Genomic DNA, 21,307 nt, shown 5'->3' with positions numbered 1-21,307 from the left:
ATGCCGGCTGGGACTTCGTCCAGTTAAACAAGGCCCCCGTTGTTTTCACCAGGGAACCAGGGTGAACAGCGAAAAGTCAGCTACTGGAACAAATCTGAAAAAAACACCCCAACTCGATATCACCAGAATTGAAGATCGGTACTATCAACATAAGAAGCCTGAATGGCAAAGAAATGGAGCTAGCTGAGGAATTAGATAAGTACCAGATCGACATAATAGGGGTGACTGAAACAAAAAAAGACAAAAACAGGTGGGCTCTTTTTGAGCAATAAATACCAAATGTTATATTCAGGCAATGACAATCAAGGAAAATAAGGAGTAGCCATAGTATTCAACACAAAATACGAGGCTAATCTTCTTGAATGGCAGTCAGTCTCAAGTAGAGTAATGTGGGCAAATATGAGAATGGGGAACTGGACAATGAGACTTATTTGTGTCTATGGTCCCGCAGAAGGTTCTACTAAGGTAGAAGTGGAGGAATTTTTTGAGGCTTTAGAAAAAGCAACTGACACAATGAAAAAGGAAAAGTTGGTCCTTGTTGGGGATCTAAATAGCAGAGTAGGAAATGATTGTCAGACATACAAAAATACTTTGGGAAAATTTGGAGAAAAGAGCAAAGCTAATAATAATGGCAAATATTTGTTGGATTTCTGCTCAGGACATGGACTGGTTATTACTAACACCATGTTCCAACATAAAAATGTGCACAAATTCACATGGAAAGAAGACGCAAGGAATAAGAAAAGTCTCATTGACTATGTTATTGTTGATAGTGATGTTTTCTCCCTGGTGCAGGACACCAGAGTGTACAGAGGATTTGAAACTGGAAGTGATCAATATTTAGTCTTGAGCGGGATAAAATTGAATTTCATATTGAAAAGAATAACATGTAAGAAAGTTTTAAAGAGAATAAAAGTTGAGCAGCTCTGAGATGTGAACTGTAGACTAAAATATACAAACATTATTCAAGAAAAAATGAAAGAGTTTGTGAACAGGAATCAAACCTTGGAGATTCAGTGGCAAGCTCTAAAGAAAACATTGATTAATTCTGCAAGAGAGGCATGTGGTGAGGTTGTCTGCAAGGATAGAAAAATCAGAACTCCCTGCTGGACACAGGAAGTTAGGTAAGATTTATGCCAGTATACTTGAGAAACCGTTGAGAAGGATTGTGGAAGAGAAGCTTGGTGAGGAACAAGCTGGATTCAGGCCAAATAGTTAAAGTCATGGGAATATAACAAACATCTATATTTAAGTTTTGTATATCTGGAAAAAGCATATGACAAGGTGCCCAGAGAGAAGCTATTCAATATGCTACAGTTATATGGTGTCAGTGGATCATTATATCAAGCAATACTTAGTCTTTATTTGAGTTGTAAGTCAGCAGTTAGAATTGAAGGAAGTACGGGGAGAAGGTTTAATGTTAAATCTGGTGTCAGACAAGGACGTACATTATCACCTCTGTTATTCATTATCTATATGGATTATATTATGAAGGAAAGTGGTATTAAACCTGATATCAAAATTGGAGGTGTTAATCTCAGGTCTTTGCTTTATGCAGATGATGTTATGCTTCTAAATAAATCCACTACAAGTCTGCAAGATTCTCTGACTAAATTGAACTGTTGTAATAGATATGGTATGATGGTTAGCATTAAAAAGACAAAGATATTGAAAATAGGGAGAAGCATTGAAAATATCAACTGCATTGTGAATGGAGAACCTATAGAACACGTAAAACATTTCAGCTACTTAGGCACGATTTTTAGTGAAGATGGTAAATTAAATATGGCAATAAACAACAGAATCAACAAAGCTGGTATGGTAGGAAGTCAACTGAATAAATTTATATGGAATAAGAGAGAAATTAGTCAAAACACTAAATTAGTTGTATACAAGACAGTGTTCAAACCAATTTTAACTTATGGATCTGAGAGCTGGATCAGAAGTAAAACACTTGACCAAAGACTAGAGGCCGCAGATATGAGAGTCCTGAGAAAGATTAGGGGTGTGAACAGATGGCATCAATGGCAATATCATATCAAAAACGAGGATATTAGGAAAGAACTTGACATTGTCAGCATCCAGGAATGCATTAGCAGAGATAATCTCAGGTGGTATGGTCACTTAAACAAAATGGGCAAAGAAAGAAAGTTCTCTGCCAGGTTGGGGAAAAAGACCCAGAGGAAGACCAAGATATAGGTTGATTGATACAGTAAAAAGTGCCTCAGAAGATAGATATATAAATATAAGATCTGACAATGTTGTAGCTTTGACAGGTAACAGATTGATTTGGCAAAATATTGTAGATAGAAAGTTAGTAATGATGTAAATTTTTCATGTAGTACTATCATATCCTGTACACCCAATGAGGGTAAATGTCAGGAAATTGATGATGATGACTTATATTTGTCAACATGCTACACTGTGTACATTAAGTGTATTAATACTGTTTATGATTATGCCATAATTAATTATTAATACTTATTTACTAAAATAAATAGCCCAAAGGCTTCACATTGGTGATACAAAATTATATAAATTAAGTGGATATTAAATCCAACATTATTTCAAAGCCGACTCCAGAAACTATAGACGTTTTGTCAAAATTTGACCAGAAATCTTACAGGAATACACTCGCCGCCATACTGTGAGTTGCCGCTATGGCTGCCAGCATATTCCCATAAGTTCGCCGGTCAAATTTCCTACGAAAATTGCCATCTATAGTTACTGTAGTCGGCTTTAAAATAATGTTGTATTTAATATCCACTTAATTTATATAATATTAATACTTATGTTAGTTTAATGTATGAACTTCAAAAAAATGGGAACGGTATTTACAAGTAAGTTTGTTGGGACTAAGCCCTCTAATACAGTAAGATTAAATAAAAATATAGTATTACAGAAAAAGAATTGTGAACGACTGATCCTTAGGATTCCCTAACTTTTCCGTTTTCTAATCGAACGTGCGTTCATTATGTATTTCGCACCACGCATCCGCCAGTAGGGCAGAAATAAACAGCGGCAAGTGCATTATTATTGCGTATGTGCAGTTTCGTTTTTGCTACTGTAAATGGGAATTATAAAGATAATTTAATTTAGGCATATAATAAAATGTTGATTTTTTTTTTGAAACTATAAAAATGCATTTGATTTAAGTTGTGAATTATTTTGTTACAGTTCTACTGAACATTGCTGCCGAAAATAAAAAACGAAATTTATCACAGTCAAGCAGCAGAGAGTTCCAAAGCTGGTGGACTGAAGAGTATGGCATGATTAATAAAGACAATAAAGCAATATGTGTTTTATGTTCCGGGACAGTTGTGTGCAGAACGTCGTCAGTAAAATGGCATTAGGAGACAAACCATAAATCGCTCCTTGAGAAAAAGGACGAACAGAAAGAATTTATTGCTCGGGCAATTAAAAATAGGAATATCCAGTCAACAACCCTAATGAAATTTATTGACAGTTGTTCAAATATAACTGCTGCTAGTGTTTTTTGCCTCAAATATAATTGCCAAACACAGGAAACCTTTCAGTGATGGGGAATATATAAAAGAAGCATGGTTAAAATCTGCACCAGTTCTCTTTGAAGATTTTGAAAACAAGGAAAAATTATTCATAGAATAAAAGATATGCCTTTGGCTAGAAACACAGTGAAAGATAGAATCATAGAAATTGCTAAAAATATAACTCGTCAGAAAAAAACAGATAAAATCTTCTGGTTTAATTTCTCTTTGTCTTGATGAGAGTACTGACATAACTGGATCAGCTCGTTTAGCAATTTTATTTGTTGTTGTGTTGGGAATAACATCAAAGAAGAATTGATAAGTTTAACATCATTAGCAACAACAACAAAAGGAATAGATATTTGCAACACTTGTTGTAAATACACTCGCTGAAAGAGATATAGATCCCTCCAAAATTGTATCAGTAACTACTGATGGTGCTCGCAATATGACTGGAGAGAAAAATGAGTTAGTCAATTTATTTACCAAAAATATTGGACATTCCGTTCTGGGTTTTTTCATTGTATTATACATCAGCAGGTTTTATGCACAAAGGCTAGTTTCAAGACACTGGAAGATATTATGAGCATTGTAACAAAATTGGTCAATTTTATATCGGCACGCGCTTTAAATAAACGAAAATTTTAGAATTATTATATGAGGTAAACTCGGTGTACAGTGTTTTACTTATGTACAACAATGTCCAATGGTTAAGTCGTGGGAAAGTTCTTCAAAGATTTGTTGAGTGTTTAGATGAAGTTAGACTTTTTTTCAATGAGAAATTCTGACTTCATCAGAATTTCAATGAGAAAATCATTGAAAAATACAATCAATTAATGAACATCGTATGGCTTTCAAATTTAATGTATTTTACTGATTTGTGTTTACATTTAAATGAGTTAAATGTTAAACTGCAAGGTGTTAACAAGACAATTATTGTCATGTTTGATTTAATCAAAGCATTCGAAGTTAAATTATCAATTTTTAATCGCGACGTTATTTCCAATACCTTCCGATATTTTCCAAATACAAAAAAATTCTTTGCAGATCTAGAACCCCATGAAAAAACAGATCAAGTTAAATTGACAAAAGAGTTTTCTACAGTTATTCAGTCGATAATCAACGAATTTTCTTCAAGATTTACGCAGTTCAGGCAATTTGCAGAGATATCAAAATTTATTTTGCATCCAGACACATCATCAAATAAACTCAATTTGGAGATTTTCAAGTGGCTGAATTTGGAAGATATAGAAATGCAACTAATTGATTTTCAATCTAGTTCTATACGGAAAAGTTTGTCGATTTGAGAAATGACTTGGAAATAATGGAAAACGATTGATTATTGGGTGCAATTAAAAAGAATGCAGAAGAGGAAATATTGAGAACTTGGAATGCCATTTGTGAAACCTTTTTTTGTTTAAAAAAACTAGTGATGGCTATATTATCAATTTTCTCCTCTACATATGCTTGTGAGTCATTATTTTTTGAAATGAATTGTATAAAAGACATTTTAAGAAATAAAATGACTGATGAATCTAGTTCCGCATATGTATTACTAAAAGTGACAAAATATGAACATGATATAAAGCATTTGGCATCTAATGTTCAACAGCAAAAATCTCATTAATAAATTGATATATTGATAAATTAATAAATTGATAATAGGTTGATATTGATTTGTATACAACAATATGTATGTCAAATTATGAGTTCATTTTTATGAAATTCTATATTAATTTTTAAACTTCTCAATAAAATCCTGCAATTAATTAATGTTAATTAATTAGTGTTATATTAATTAGTTGCTGACGTGCTGGGCACAGCAGCAACTTGATTTGTAAATTTTTGGCACGCTCCGGCACGTCAGCAACTCAATTTGTAAACTTTTGGTACACGGACATAAAAAGGTTCGCCACCAGTGACCTAGTCTTCACACCCCTACTAACCACACCATTATTCAACTTCCAAGGATGACCCCCCCCTTGTTCTGGCTCCTCCAACCAAGTGCTGAAACATTTCCCCTGCATCAGTCCTATAAAACCCTTTGAACAACTTAAATTTTCTATCATATCTGATCTTTTTTTTTTTTTTTTTCTCCTATCAACCAATTTCTGCACTCCATCATAGGGAACAGTTCACAGACCACTCACTATCTTGGTTACTTGTCTCTGAATCCTCTCCACCACTTCCTCATCCCCAAGAAACCCAAGAGACCAGACTTGAGCACAGTAATCCAGATGTGGACGTATCAAGATTTTATAAAGAGGAATAACAATTTCCTTATCACTGCTTGTTAATGTGATTTTCAATAGGCAATTAATCTTATGGGCTATCTTGCAACCTTAGCAGTAAGTCCTCTAAACATTAACTGTCTGTCTACCATCCCTCCCCCAAATCTCTAGCTTCATCTATTTCCTGGAGTACAGTGCCATCAATGTGATACATTGTAATCTATTTATCCCAAAATGTATAACTTTACATTTCTCTGCATTATACTGACACCAGTTATCTTTTGCCCAATACTGACAGTCTATTTAAATCTTCCTGTAAGGCTGCAGTCGCTCTCCATACTGCCTTTATGAACTGTTACTCTCTACTAAATCTTGTATCAGCAAACAACTGAGTCTTTCCTTTCAGGTTATTTCCTATATCATTTATGTACAATTAAGCACACCATTAGTCACCTGTTTTTCCCTCAATTCTGCCCCCCCCCCATACCACTTTTTTATATCTGTCCAGCAGTCACCCTCTTATCCATTTAACCACATTTGTTCTAATTTGTATAAGATTGCATAAGTGGTATTCTGTCAAATGCCTTTGCAAAATCCAACAGAATCGTGCTGCCATTTCCTTTATCCAGCTCCTCTGTTACTGTATTATAAAAGACCGTAAATTATTAAGGCATGACTGGCCATTCACAAATCCATGTTGCCCCTCATACAGCATTCTCACAAAAATCCTCTGTTCCCATATTAGTATCTGTCACATATGTTAAAGCAGTAACCTCACGATGATATACCCATGCAAAGTGGTCAGTCTGTAAAATGACTATTTTATCTGCTTCTGTCACCTCGTGACCATCGTGATCATTAAGGTTAATCTTCCATAGTCATTCTTCCTCTTACTTGTCACATAATGAAAGAACTCTTTCGGATTTCATTTGGTCTACTTGGCTAGATTTTTATCATAATCTGAATTTGCATTCCTTGCCTTCTGGTCACATTTCTTGCTTGAGTGTTGTACTGTTCATGAGTTTGCTAGACACTTTTCTCTTTATATACTTGCAGCATTTTCTTCTTTTTGCAGCTTGTACTTAATAATATTACTCATCCATCTAACTCCTTCCTGATTAACCCTCCTTACCCTAGGTATGCAATTTAATACTTCTTCCTCTGGATGACCCTTAACTTTATCCCATACACTATTAACATCCGTCCCCTGCAGTTTCATGCCATGACACAGATTTAAGTTTCTTCCTAAGCTTGTCATAATTACTTGCCTTTCAGTTCCACATATACCACTTCTTGACAAGAATATTCCTCATATTTTACAATCTCCCAAGTAACAACCGCATGGTCACTTTCACCAGTCGGAGGCAATGTGGTCACCTTGGTTATTGGATAGCTCTTCTGATCCTATGACCAGGTCCAATACAAACCCACCCGTAGCTGCCTCCATCACATGCTGGTTAAGTAATTATCTCTTAGTAGGTATATAAATTCTGTTTCCTTTCTGCCATATGATCTTTCTTCCTTCCAGTCTATCTCCATAGTTGAAGTCCCCTATAATAATCATTCGGGCTGTATTCATTGTTCTTATTTTTTGATGCATGTTTTTGAGATCATCTGTGTTTTATTCCCTGGCCTATAGCAACAACTAATTCTATATTTTGTCTTATTGGTCTTAATCTCACACCAGATTGAGGGAGAAGAAGGTGCCGGAGAAATATGTCAGGTTGGTGCAGGAAATGTACAGAAATGTGAAGACAAGTGTTCGGACCTGTTTGGGACAGACAGAAAGTTTTCAAGTAACAGTTGGCTTGCATCAAGGGTCAGCATTAAGTCCGTTTCTGTTTAATATTGTGATGGAGGTGGTAACAGAGGAGGTAAGAGAAGATGCACCTTGGACAATGTTGTATGCAGATGACATCTTGCTCTGTGTAGATTCAAGAGAAGAAGCGGAAACTAAACTGGAAAGATGGAGAAAAGTACTGGAAGAGAGAGGTATGAGACTGAGCAGAAGTAAGACAGAGTATATGTGTTGCGCAGTGGGCGGTGGCCAGGAGACAGACCTGGAGCTGGAAGGAAATGTCATCAGGAAGGTGAGAGACTTTAGATACTTAGGTTCGACAGTGGAAGAAGATGGAGGAGGTGAGAAGGAAGTGGGATGCAGGATACAAGCAGGTTGGAGGAACTGGAGGGAGATGGCTGGAGTGTTATGTGATAAGAGGGTGCCGATCAATCTGAAAGGCAAAATTTATAGGACAGTAGTGAGGCCAGCTATGACATATGCTATAGAAAATGTGGCCCTGAGGAAAAATAACATTAGCAGGATGGAAGTAGCAGAGATGAGAATGCTTAGGTGGATGTGCGGTGTGACCAGAAAGGATCATCTGAGAAATGACTATGTCAGGGGAACAGTGAAAGTTACGAACTTAGGAGCGAAAATACAGGAGGCAAGGTTGAGATGGTTTGGTCATGTGATGAGGAGGGAGGACGAATATGTGGGAAGAAGGGTCATGCAGATGGATGTGCAAGGAAGGCGGAAGCGTGGGCGGCCAAAGAAGAGATGGAGGGAGCTGGTAGAAGAGGATTTGAAGATGAAGAACTTGGATGTGGTGACAGCCCAAGACAGGAAGGTGTGGAGGAGACTCATAAGAAACAGTGACCCCACTTAAGTGGGAGAAGCTGCAGAAGAAGAAGAAGTCTTATTGGTCTTAATCTCACACCAGATTGCTTCACATGAACAGCCACCTTTCCACCTGTCTCCTATTCTTTTTGGCTGCAATTCATTTGTTATCATCAGCAGTACCACTTTCCCATCCTATCTTCCTCCCCAAAATACTAAACCCTTCACATTCTATCTATGTAACTACATCATGTTCTATTAGCTAAATCTCACTAATGCCTAACTTTTTGGCAAGATTTTACTAGCCAACACCAAAAACTCCTCTCTCCTGTTCCTTATATTACTTACATTAAAAATTGAAATGTAAAATGTCTTTTCTTGGGAAATTCTGAAAAATAATAGTAGCAACACAAATTATATTTTATCTATTTGTTAAGGCTTAATTACTGGGATGACATCATGTTGTTGGAGGCTTCATGGAGTATTGACAGCATTAGGAAAGGATTAAAAACTAATTTTAATGCTTCCAATATTTCTTCTGTCATTGCGGTATCTTTAGGAAATACAAATCATACTCACAATAGCCTTGCAGACCATGTATTGGGCACAACTTGCAGGATCTTCTGGAAGAAAACCATCATGCTCCACTATAGTAAATTCAAAAAGAAAAGACTGTGCATTAAAATTAATAATACTGTCAATACTCCATTAAGCCTCCAACAGGAAATTATATTTTAATTAAACAAATGTATAGTAGATGCTTGCTGTGGCAGGGGATCTTCACCGCATGGCCTGCAGAGCTCTTTGCCATGTCTCCCCGGCTATTTTGAAAAAATAACTACTTAACATTAAAACGCGATGAAATAAAAAATTATTTCAATGAAGCCAATGAAATTATTTCAATTAAAACGCAATGAAATAAAAAATTATTTCAATGAAGCCTGCTGGCCACTAAGCTATACTGCGGTATTTAGAATTGTAAAATGCTTTCCAGATTCACAAGGAACGCTGTGCATTTGATACTTTACATAAAATCCCAAAAAAATAAATATAAATATTATTTTTTTGGAGATTTGGGATAAACATATCTGAGGATGCATTCCCTAATCTTTGCCAGCATGCTTTGAAGATATGCGCTTTGTTAGGAAGCACATACTTATGTGAGCAATTCTTCTCCAGAATGAAGCATGTGAAGTCCAAGACAAGAACTCGGATTATGGACCAATATCTAGAGAATACTCTGCGCATAGCGACTTCCAACATTGCTGCCAACATCGACAAACAGGGCAAAGAAAAGCATTGCCAAGTTTCCCATTGACATTGTAAAAAATGAATGTTTTCTTCATTAAATTATCTTTTTTCAAGTATTGATTGTATTTACTTATCATGAAACTGATTCTTACCTATGCTCTTAAAGTTGAGTTTGTTTATTTTTATAGGATTTTATGTAAAGTATCAAATGCACAGTGTTCCTTGTGAATCTGGAAAGCATCTTACAATTCTAAATACCGCAGTGTATAGCTTAGCGGCCCACGAGCTTCACTGGAATTTTTAATGCTGCCTACACTGTCTGAAAGATTGAAGACCCCTGTGCTATAGCATATCCTTTAGAACTTGCGAAATAGTTTCCCACTCCATTTCCATGAAACAGGAAATAGAAGAAATGGTGGAAATATTTGAAATAAAGGAATTCACGGAATTAAAAATCAAGGAACTCATGGAAAATAACAATGGAAACACTGAGAAATTGTGCAACACAAAAGAGCAATTTGAATAAGTAAATGTACAAAAAGTGCAAACAAGAGTATAAAATGATAAAAATGAAAAATAAATGCAGAATTAATGTTTTAAATTTTGAACTGTTATTATCTTGACTTAATTGTTACATTATAAAGTGTGAAAATTGTGAAAATTACTTTTCACAATTTTCACAATAAACTAAGTCTGCACCATTAAATTAAATAACATATAAACATATTGTTGGAAGTTTATTTTTCACTTGGTTAGGCTATAATAAATTTAGTTTAATCCTTTATCCAAGTGTATGCAAACAAAGTTTGCACCTGAAAATATCTTCAGGACTGAGGTAGGGTAGTGCAATACGGCAACTCCGAGCAGATGTGGACCAAGCTTTCAGCACTACTTGTCTCAGTATCTCCCATAATGCAAAGCACATATCCTTGCGGACATGTATACTGCTATGCATTAAGGGAAGGGCCACTACCCAGACCGGTTTCAACCTTTATTGAGGTCTCGTCAGCGGGAGGCAGACCCAAACGTGGAGATACTAAGGCAGAAGCAATAGGAGAGGTCATATTTACCTATAGGAGTTGCCAACAGGTGTACCACCTTATTATTGAATTGGCCCTTCCCTTAATGCATAACAGTATACATGTCCGCAAAGAGATGTACTTTGTATTATGGGAGATATAATGAGAAAGGAGTGATGAGAGCTCGGTCCACGTTTGCTCGGAGTTGCCGTGTTACACTACCTTACCTCAGTCCTGAAGATATTTTCAGGTGCAAACTTTGTTTGCATACACTTGAATAAAGGATTAAACTAAATTTATTATAGTCTAACCAACTGAAAAATAAACTTCCAACAGCTTTCTCTAAATCCAGAGTAATTCAATAATAAGGTGGTACACCTGTTGGCAACTCCTATAGGTAAATATGACTTCTCCTATTGCTTCTGCCTTATTATCTCCATGTTTGGGTCTGCCTCTGACTGACGAAACCTCAATAAAGGTTGAAACCGATCTGGGTAGTGGCCCTTCCCTTAATGCACAGCAGTATACATGTCCTCAAGGAGATGTGCTTTGCATTATGGGAGATGCACTGAGACCAGGAGTGATGAGAGCTTGGCCCACATTTGCTTGGAGTTGCCGTGTTGCACTACCTTACCTCAGTCCTGAAGATATTTTCAGGCGCAAACTTTGTTTGCATACACATGGGTAAAGGATTAAACTAAATTTATTATAACCTATGAACATAAGCAGTCATGTAACTTTTTTTTACAATAATTGGTCATCTTCAGTTACAAAAAAAGGAAGGAAACAAAGGTGATGATCATGAGTTTAAGGGGATGGGGGAAGGAAGTGATAAGTTCAAGGGTTGTGAGCAAATTGGCTTAATTAGATTACTATCTAATGATGAACACCTGGCATAAATTTATATTGTTGTCTCAGAATTGTAAATTAATGAAATTTGGCAGTTCATTAAAAGTTACTATGTTTGTGTTGGTGATAGTTGATTTTTTACATTATAATAGACTAGAAATTACTATTGTCTTATTGTACCATCATTTTGGGTTGGTTTAAGCTAATAAGAATTTGTTTGGCTAAATCTCAGATTGGAAGTGCATTCTCATTTGTTCAGTATCCAGGTGGGTGCCTGCAAATAGGGTGCATCATAAGAAGGTAAGGATCAGACACTAGGTCAGAGGACCTGATCAGTTCTCTGTATTCCTTAAATGATGATATGAAGGGCTACCAATTATCCAGCATTGACCCACAAGCACTACTGTTCTTAGGAAGTTACAAACGTGATTATAATGAACACCAGGAGACTGACAAAAGTTTTTCGTTATACCATTATTTACTATGTCAGTGATGATTTAAATCTACCTCCTATTTTAATTCTCAATAATTCGATAAAAAAGGATTAAAAAAAATTAGAAAAAAAAATTACATACCTTGATATTATTTTTATGAATACTTTTGTATAAATTACAATACACTGAATTACACACACTTATTAGTCCATAATTTTAAAACAATACACTTAATACTAAACCATGTGAAAGTGAGGATTGAACATTAGGTCAGAAGCCCCAGTCTGTTGTCTGTATTTCTTGACAGCATGGAGGTCTCCTCCTGTTTACTCAACTTTGGCCTTGTTAGTATGTATCCAGTGGATATTGAATGAACAAGGGTAGGCTGGCAGTTTTGGGACTTAGCTGACGAAATTGTATTCTCTATTGACATAAACCACAAATAATATGATAGTGCAAAATTAAACAATGCCCCTGCTGTTTTTTTGTCAGGGAACCAGGGCGAGCAGTGAAAAGTCAGCTACTTGAACAGACTCAATCTCAACATCTAGAAAAAGAAGAAAAATAAACCCAACATCAGCAGAGCTGAAGATAGGAACCATCAATATAAGGGAGTATTAATGGAAAGGAAATTGAGCTTGAAGTATTGCAAAAACAGTACCACATGGACATAATTGGCATCACTGAAACAATGAAATCAAAAACAGTTGCATTCTTATAACATAATAAGCACAGGATGTTATATTTGGGTTATAACAATGTAGGAAAGACAGGAGTAGCAATTTCATTCATTCTAAAGTGCATAACCTTACATTTTCCAACATTAAATTGACAAAAATTATTTTTTGCCTAAATGCCAATTTATTTTAATCATGCTTCAGGATCTGTGCATTCACTTTTATCAACTATTGTCCTCTACAATTTTGCATTGTTTGCAAACACTGAATATCCTCACCATCATTCTCTATATATTAGTAATATACAAATTAAAGAGTGCTGGCCATAGTTTAGAGCCCTGAGGCATTCCACTGGTCACCCTTGTTTGCTTTGATTCTATTTCACCTTATACTACTCTCTCATTTTGTTTGTGCTGCTAGCTTCATATTCATTCCCATTTGTTCCATGTTATTTAATAGTTTTCACAGGCTACCATGCTGTCCAGTCACACTGGACAGCATTTAAATGTGCTTATGCCAAAGCACATCATGTGAGACGTCGGAATCAGAAACAATTCTTGATCCAGTTCTGGATACAACATCGATTAATCAAACAACCATTGCAAAAACTGTTTCAGATACAATCTGGAAGATGAAAGGTAGATAAGGTGTGTCTACCTTAGAACATAATGGATGTATTATTGCTGATCCTAAAGATGCACACACTTTAGGTGAAACCTTTGCCAGAATCTCAGCAACAGCCTGATATCCTCCTGAATTTTTAATACTGAAAGAGCAGCAAGAGAAACAGTAAGCTTCTGTACTAAGGGCATAGTCATACAATCAGCCATTTGTTAAAGAAAAATTTGAAATAGTCCTTTTGCAATTAAAATAAAATAAACTCATTTACTGAATAGCTTCCTCCCACAATAGGCAGTTGTCTTTAAGTTGATTTTAAAAATTTGTGACTCCTGCAAGATGCAGGTCATTTAAAGACAACTTCAACAAGCAATCAATCATTGCCTCTTCATGGGTTCAGGTTATTTGTGGGAAAAAACCATGTGTACACTTCTGCTGGAAATGCACTCCCCACTGTGATCCTGATTTAAGAATGGAACAAGCTGGTATCCCCATAGTTCCAGAGGTCAACTTTCTGGGACTCATCTTTGATGGAAAGCTGACTTTCTTTATACACATTCATAATCTTTACAATAAGTGCAACAAAGATTAAACATCCTCTGCATTCTATCCTCTACCAAATGGAGTGCTGATCAATGTTCCTTGCTTTGCATTTATCATGCACTTGTACGTTCAAAGCTTGATTATGGGCCCCCAGATTTACAGTTCTGCAAGGAAGAGCATGCTGTGGTAGTTTGACCCAGTGCATCATCAAGGCATCCAATTAGCCACTGGTATTTTTTGCACATCACTCATTCAAAGCTTTTATGTTTAATCAAATGAAACCCCCCCTCCCTCCATCACTTAGATGAAAATACAGAATGGCATAAAAGAAAACAGTGCTGAACAGCATATCTCATAGAATATGTACTGAAGGGGTGAAAGTTCAGTACTTCTTTTTTTTTTTTTCACATCATATATGTTTTTTTAATTCTCCTCTAAAAAGTTTCAACATTCTTCTTAAAGCCCTATCAACAGTTTGAACATTTCATAACAACTAAAGCCATATCCACAGTTAGAAATCACTTATTAGACTGAGAATCATAAATAAAACAAACTTTATTGGGCCCATTCTATATGAATTGGAAATCAAAGTTCCTTTCGGCTTTAACTGAAATAAATCCTTTATGGATTAATGAAATACAATAAACTTCTGACTTATTTCTTTATAACAAGGATATCCTCTGTGTTTGTTATTTCTAACCTAATTTCTGTTCAGTCTTCATATATGGAAGACACAAACTCCACAACTTTTCTCCTGCTGCGTTCTTTTTCTATTTCCTGGACAGCTGAACACCTGGCAACATTTCGCAAACTGAAAAACTTCTGCTCAGGACCATCATGTGCAGCCATTACTTTGGGTTGAAATGACAACATTCCTTCTTCACAATGCAAAAAAAGATTATTTAATTATAATTTCATAATGAAACAGTCAGAAATTATAGTAGTTCATCATTTCACAATCCTTTATGCAGCACTGAGTTAAGCACATTTAATTATTCATGCAATGTGAGTTACTGTCACTTCCCTTGTAATTGACATTTATTTTATTTTAAATTTATTTTGCATTTAAGCAAGACTTCAGTAGCCAAAGATAAAAATAACACTTCAAAATATCTACAATTCTGTATAAAGTGCATATTTAAATGGAATGCAATAATTGTCTTCTATTTCTGGATGCTTTGGTGATGACAATACTTTGCTGTCATTCATTTTATACCATTAACCTATATAAAGTCAACACTACTGCTCTCTCTAGGAATATAGATAATTTTCAGTCTGGTGTATCATATATAATGATTTGTGCTTTTGCATATGTGTGAAAACGCTTTCATATACCTTTTGAAAACTTACAAAAACTCATACCCGAATTACATTTGAGTGCATTGCCTATCGGTAGCAAGGGATGATTGAAGTACATTTTTAGAGTATAGTGAGTTTTATGATAATTGACGTGCTTCAGTTCCAGTCAGCTGTTTGGATAATTAGATGTTAGGCTTCAGAATTTGATGTTTGAAAAATAGGTGAACCTACATATAATGGCCTTTGGAAAATTGATTCTCAGAAATTCTGATGTTAAGCAGATTCATTACTGAGATAATTACTGAAAACCTACTAATCACACTCTCTTTTCATATTTCCGAATTTAGGGACACAAAACACATGTTGAAATTATTATTTTACTTATTATTAATAAAATAACAATTTGACGTTTCAACAGCTGTATTGAGGTCATCAGCAGAAGAACACGTGTATAGGGGAACCAAGCTACATGCTCTTGCACTCTGTACTGGTAAATTAAATCTATGCTGTTAATTAATCTTTTTCTTAGCCTGACCTCTAGTGATAATTAAATAAAATAAAAGTTGAAAAAAATATATATATAAAATTATAATTAATAAATAAAATAAATAAAAAAACTATAATAAACTCTGCTAAAGTCCTCATATACTAAGATGCTTCTGGATTTGTACACTTCAGATTGTTACTATGATTTTCTTCAGGCCTTATACAGTCCAAGTTGCTATGGAACTTGGACTGTACAAGTTTCATAGCAAGATATTTTATTTTATAAATAATTTTAGAATAATGAGATTCCTTTATTTTAGCAATAAAGGAATCTCATTATTACCGTCTCACACAGCAAATGATCTAAGACTAAAAAGTTGTATAATACTTTCCTCTCCCTATTCCACAAAATAAAACTTCTCATCACTAGATAAAAGAACTATTCATGATTTAAAAAACAACAAAGACATCATAATACTTAAAGCAGATAAAGGAAACAGTACTGTAATACTGAACTCAAAGGACTAAGAGGACAAAGTCAACCATCTACTATCTGACTTGTCTGTATACTGTCTTTTAACAAAAGATCCAACATTAAAAAACCATGATGATACCAATGAATTACTACGCAATTTATCCAACTGACCAACAGACTTGATTAAAAAAACTAAAATCGATGCATCCTTTAACTCCGAGACACTATGGCATGCCAAAAGTGCACAAAGATGGTATTCCTTTACGCCCAATCGTTGATGCAATCAACTCTCCTACCTACTTATTGTCAAAACGTCTCTCGAAACTCTTACAGCAGCACATCCACAACTCAGAGAGTTACATTAAAAACTCCGGGCATTTTGTGGAAAAGCTAAAAAACATCAAGATATTGGATAATGATCACCTCTCTTTACAAACGTTCCTGTAGTAGAGGTCATTGACATCTTAAGTACTTTGTTCCCACAAGATATAACCTCATTGTTTGCTCACTGCCTAAACTCCAACTACTTTTCTTGGAAAAATAAGATCTATCAACAATTAATAGGCTTGGCAATGGGGGAGCCCACTCTCACCTTCATGTGCTGACCTCTTTATGGAAGACTTAGAAAACAAAATCTTATTGCAAATTTTTCCTAAACCTAAAATTTGGTTTAGATATGTGGACGATATCTTCATCGTATGGAACAATAACAAAGATGCATATATGATTTTCTCAAAAAGATCAACGCCTTCCATCATTCTATTAAATTCACTGTGGAACTTGAAAGAGAAAAACAACTACCGTTGTTAGACATCTTAATCAAAAAACAAATAGATGGCAGTATAAATCTATCGGTGTACAGAAAACCGACCAATACAGGTCACTACCTACATTTCAACTCCTCTCACCACATCTCACATAAACTGAGCATTGTACACATGTTAAAGAAAAGAGCGATTCGCATCACAACAGACAACAAGACCCTTCAAGATGAGTTAAAACTCATTTCCAAAAATCTGTACTTGAACGGCTATCCAAGAAGACTAGTCAATAAATTCCTTTTCTCTGAACCACCACAAAGAGAACAAGAAGATATTCAATATATAAAAACGATTGCAATTTCATTTGTAAGTGGCATCTCCAATAAGCTTGCCAATCTCCTCAAACAACACAAAATAAGAGTAACATTTAAACCAATAGAATCTATTTGTAAACTACTAAGATCTCCAAAAGACAACCATCCTTTCTATAAATATGCTGGAGTTTATAATATTCCATGCTCATGTGGCTCTAGTTACATCGGACAGACTTCGAGAAGCCTCGAAATCAGGCAAAAGGAGCACATTGGCTATGTCAAAAACAACAGACAGGACATTTCTGGCCTATCGTCTCATTTCTCTACAACTAACCATGTCATCGAGTAGGACAAAAGCTGTTCCCCTTACATAGAGGAAGATTACCATTCAAGAAGTTTTAAAGAAGCAGCCACAGTCGCCCGTTCTACTGTCAACCTTAACAGAAATCAAGGCCTAATACTCCCAGAGATATGGAAAACCCTAATCAGAACCTTAAAAACAGAAGAAATGAACTTTAATACAAACTACAGAAAGTTCCTCAGCAACAGCTAGCTGATCTTGTACATGCGATACTTGTTTCACTCACGTTCAATACTATTTTATTTGTAATTATTTTAGTCGGTTTTTTACAGTTATTCTTGTCAGTTTTGCAGTTTCGCATAATTGTGAGATTGTTTAAACCTATATGTAAGTGCCCTGAAGATGCCAACAGATAAGTGTAGCGAAATTAGTTGGTTCAGTTAATAAAATTGATCAACACTTGATCGGCAAACCAAATATTATTATTTAGTAATTTATGATCAAGAAAATAACCTTCATGATGAAGTAAAATGATCATTTCAACACGTGTGTTTTGTGTCCCTAAATTCGGAAATATGACTGCTAATCACAGATGATGCAATAATCATGTGTAAGTCAGGTTAGTTTGTAAAGGTTGGATGTCATGTAACTTATTGTGCTTGGTTGTCCAGCTCGTGTGTGTGTGTGCATATGCATACATTTAAATAATTTTTAATTACAGTAATTTTCTTAGAAAATAATTGGTTGACTGATTAAATTACGTGATAGCTATCTAGGTTTGAACCTAAATAGCTGTCATGATTTATGAAATGTATGTGCTTACATTATCTGAAAGGTTTAGATTTCTGTAGCAATAAAAACATTCATCAAAATTGATATAATGGCCACATAATGAGAAGAACAACTACGAAACATTTTATTAAACCAACAAATGCTTAACGCGTAGGTATACTTTGTCCATATGTAGCGTTCTTATTTCATATTAAATAGCTAGAGATAGTGCCTGCTATGTTATCTTTTACATCTATTTGGTACTGTTATATAAAATAACATGCTCTTGATGAAACATACTGTCAGCATACAAAACTAGGCAAGCATTTGTAGGTAATAGTTAATTGTATTGTTACTCATCTTGTGGTCATTATATCAGAACTTTGAAGAATGCTTACGTTATTTGTTTTTCTTTGATTTTATTCAGTTAATTTCATCTTCATAATATTGGCACACCACTTTCATATTATGTTAGTAATAATGCATTTTTTATTATCTAGAAATCTCACATTCCATATCGAGATAGTAAATTAACTCGAATTCTTCAGGAAAGTTTGGGAGGAAATTCTCGTACCACCATTATCATTTGCTGTTCTCCTGCTTCTTTTAATGAATGTGAATCAAGATCCACTTTAGAATTTGGAAGAAGGTAATTTGAAGTCAATGTAATGTTGTTAGTGCATAAGATTAAAAGATATTTGTTTCATTAGTATGTCAATTCATTTAACATGGAATTTCTGTATGAATATAGGAATTTACTTTATGCAGATGTTATTCTTCTAAATACATTAAGTGCAAGTCTGCAAGATTCCCTGACTAAATTGAGTAACTGTTGTAATAAATTTGGTATGAAAATCATTAATAAAAAGACAAAGACATTGAAAACATCAACTGTATCCTGAATGGTGAACCTATAGAATAAGTAAAACATTTCAGCTATTTAGATAATTTTTAGTTAAGATGATAAATTACTAATTCTGTTGACCATTTCCATATGTAAAATTGGTGTGGTAGGAAGTTAACTAAATAAATTTATATGGAATAAAGAAATTAGTCAAAATACTGAATTGGCTGTATTCAATAGTGCTCAAACCAATTTTAATTTATGCATCTGAGAGCTGGGTTAGAAATAAAAAACTTGATCAACAACTGGAGACCATAGATATGAGAGTTTTGAGAAAGTTTAGGGGGAGTGAACAGATGGCATCAATTACAGTATCATATCTCATTAAAAACAAGAATATTAGGAAAGAACTTGAAATTGTCAGCATTCATGAATGTGTTAGCAGAGCTAATCTCAGGTGGTATGGTCACTTAAACTGAATGCAAGAGGAAAGATTAGCAAAACAAGTGTTCTTTACCAGGTTGGTAGAAAAAAGACCCAGAGGAAGACTAAGATATAGGTGGAGTGATACGGTAAAACGTTACTTAGAAGACAGGAAATATAAGATCTGATAATGTTGGTGCATTGACAGATAACAGATTTATTTGGAGGAAAATTGTTGATTACTAACTTCCAAATCAACAATTTTCCTCCAAATAAATCTGTTATCTGTCAATGCTCCAACATTATCAGATCTTATAATGGTGTAATTTTTTCATGTAGTACTATAATAATTATTCTGTACACCACCCTGAGGGTACATATCAGGAATTTGATGAAGATAATGAGGTTTCTAGACCTGGAATCTCCTTTATATGATCCACTTTCACTTAAGATTTTTGCTTCATTTTGTTGCTTTCATTTGTTGCTTCTAACAGTCTCATGACACTGACTTTACTGACCCATTTGACTATTTATCTCTGAGTATCATTATATATAATCTGGCTTGGATGTGAGATGGGCACCTTGGGGACTTTGTTATCTATGATTCAGAATGGCTCACCTTCTCTGCCTTCACAGACTGAACTGGACTGTTTGCTTACATTGATTTGACACAGGTTGTCTCAGCTTTGTGTTTTCTGTATCACTATAGCAGTGCCAGTTGGGGCACTGTCAACAGATTAGGGGAGACAGTGTAATCCCCAAATGCATTAAGCTTGCCTCCTTCCTGAATTTTAGTCAAGCCTTATGGTTCCTTGCCAAGGCTGTTTGATGCAACTTCTGCCTTTGTGTTTCCACCTCTCTTATCCTGATGGTACAATGGTAATATCTCATGAGCCATTGGCCTTTTCCTCCAACTCTTGTTTCAACTTCCAAGGCAAATCTTCACTATTCTGTGGGTTATCCACAGTGCTTCCCTCGGACCTTTCATTGGGAGGTGAGACATTGGAAAATTATTTAGTTAGCCAAATTATTTAAAAGCTTCTGCTTCATGGCTAACACCCATCTGATATCACCTCTGGAAGCTATCATATGCATTTGGCATCTATCCAGAGGCTGGGAAGCATGATTGATTGCTGAAGTTTTATAACTAAAATGTCAAATATACTGTTACTTACTATAGAAATGATTTTTAAAAGGTATTTCTTGCTATTTAGATAAATGCTGAAGAAGTTTGGCTTGAGCTGTGCAGTGGGCCAAACCCTTACAGCGCTTGAATTTTAAGAGGGAGGCTATATACAAAAGTTAGCGATCATAATTTTTAGGACTGAGACTTGAATTAAACACAGGCATTCTGTTGCATATTCTTTTAAATACACAGGCTGATGTTCCATCTTCTATAGCCATATCTCCATTTAGATTCTGCAATAACTTAAGCATCTCCAATTCATTCACTTCTATTCCTGCAGTTTGTCATGTCTTTCCCCTCTTCCCCCCCTACTGTCAACACTCATTCAAATTATCATTGTATTGTCATTCTTCCTGTTACTTGCTACATAACAAGTAACTGTTTGGTCTGCTCAGCTAATTTCCTCTCATAATCTGATTTTGCCTTTCTTATCATGTTGTTTATCTTTCTTCTTGTGCACCCTCCACAACATTTTATTTATTTTTATTTTTGCAGCATGCACTTAATTTTGTTACACATCCATCTAATCCATACATGATTTATAACACCCATTCAGAAATTTATAGATCTCAGTCATATCACCCCTCTTTTTCCTGTTTAGAAGTGTATGAGTCCAGATACTTTCATTCCATAATCCCAATATATAATCTTTGTAATTCTTCTTTCCATTTTTTTCCACAACTTCTTTACCCCCTCTGAACC

At 35.0% G+C, this 21,307-nt stretch overlaps 1 protein-coding gene across 2 annotated transcripts in view; it reads left to right on the top strand.

Annotated features, from left to right (window-relative positions):
• The window catches only part of LOC150105462 (kinesin heavy chain-like), a 415,076-nt gene that overhangs the window by 121,710 nt on the left and 272,059 nt on the right, over nucleotides 1-21,307 (top strand). For both annotated transcript variants that reach the window (XM_090394832.1, XM_090394831.1), the window contains exon 10: nucleotides 18,653-18,801. In XM_090394832.1, coding sequence (XP_090250958.1) covers nucleotides 18,653-18,801 — 149 coding nt within the window. The remainder of the gene's footprint in view (nucleotides 1-18,652; nucleotides 18,802-21,307) is intronic.

Source organism: Typopeltis vanoorti, chromosome 6 (assembly GCF_054136105.1).
Source record: "Typopeltis vanoorti isolate ZY-2024b chromosome 6, IOZ_Tvanoo_1.0, whole genome shotgun sequence".
Taxonomy (NCBI): domain Eukaryota; kingdom Metazoa; phylum Arthropoda; class Arachnida; order Uropygi; family Thelyphonidae; genus Typopeltis; species Typopeltis vanoorti.
Note: the sequence above shows the minus strand (reverse complement) of the source record. Positions and strands in the feature narration are given on the sequence as shown.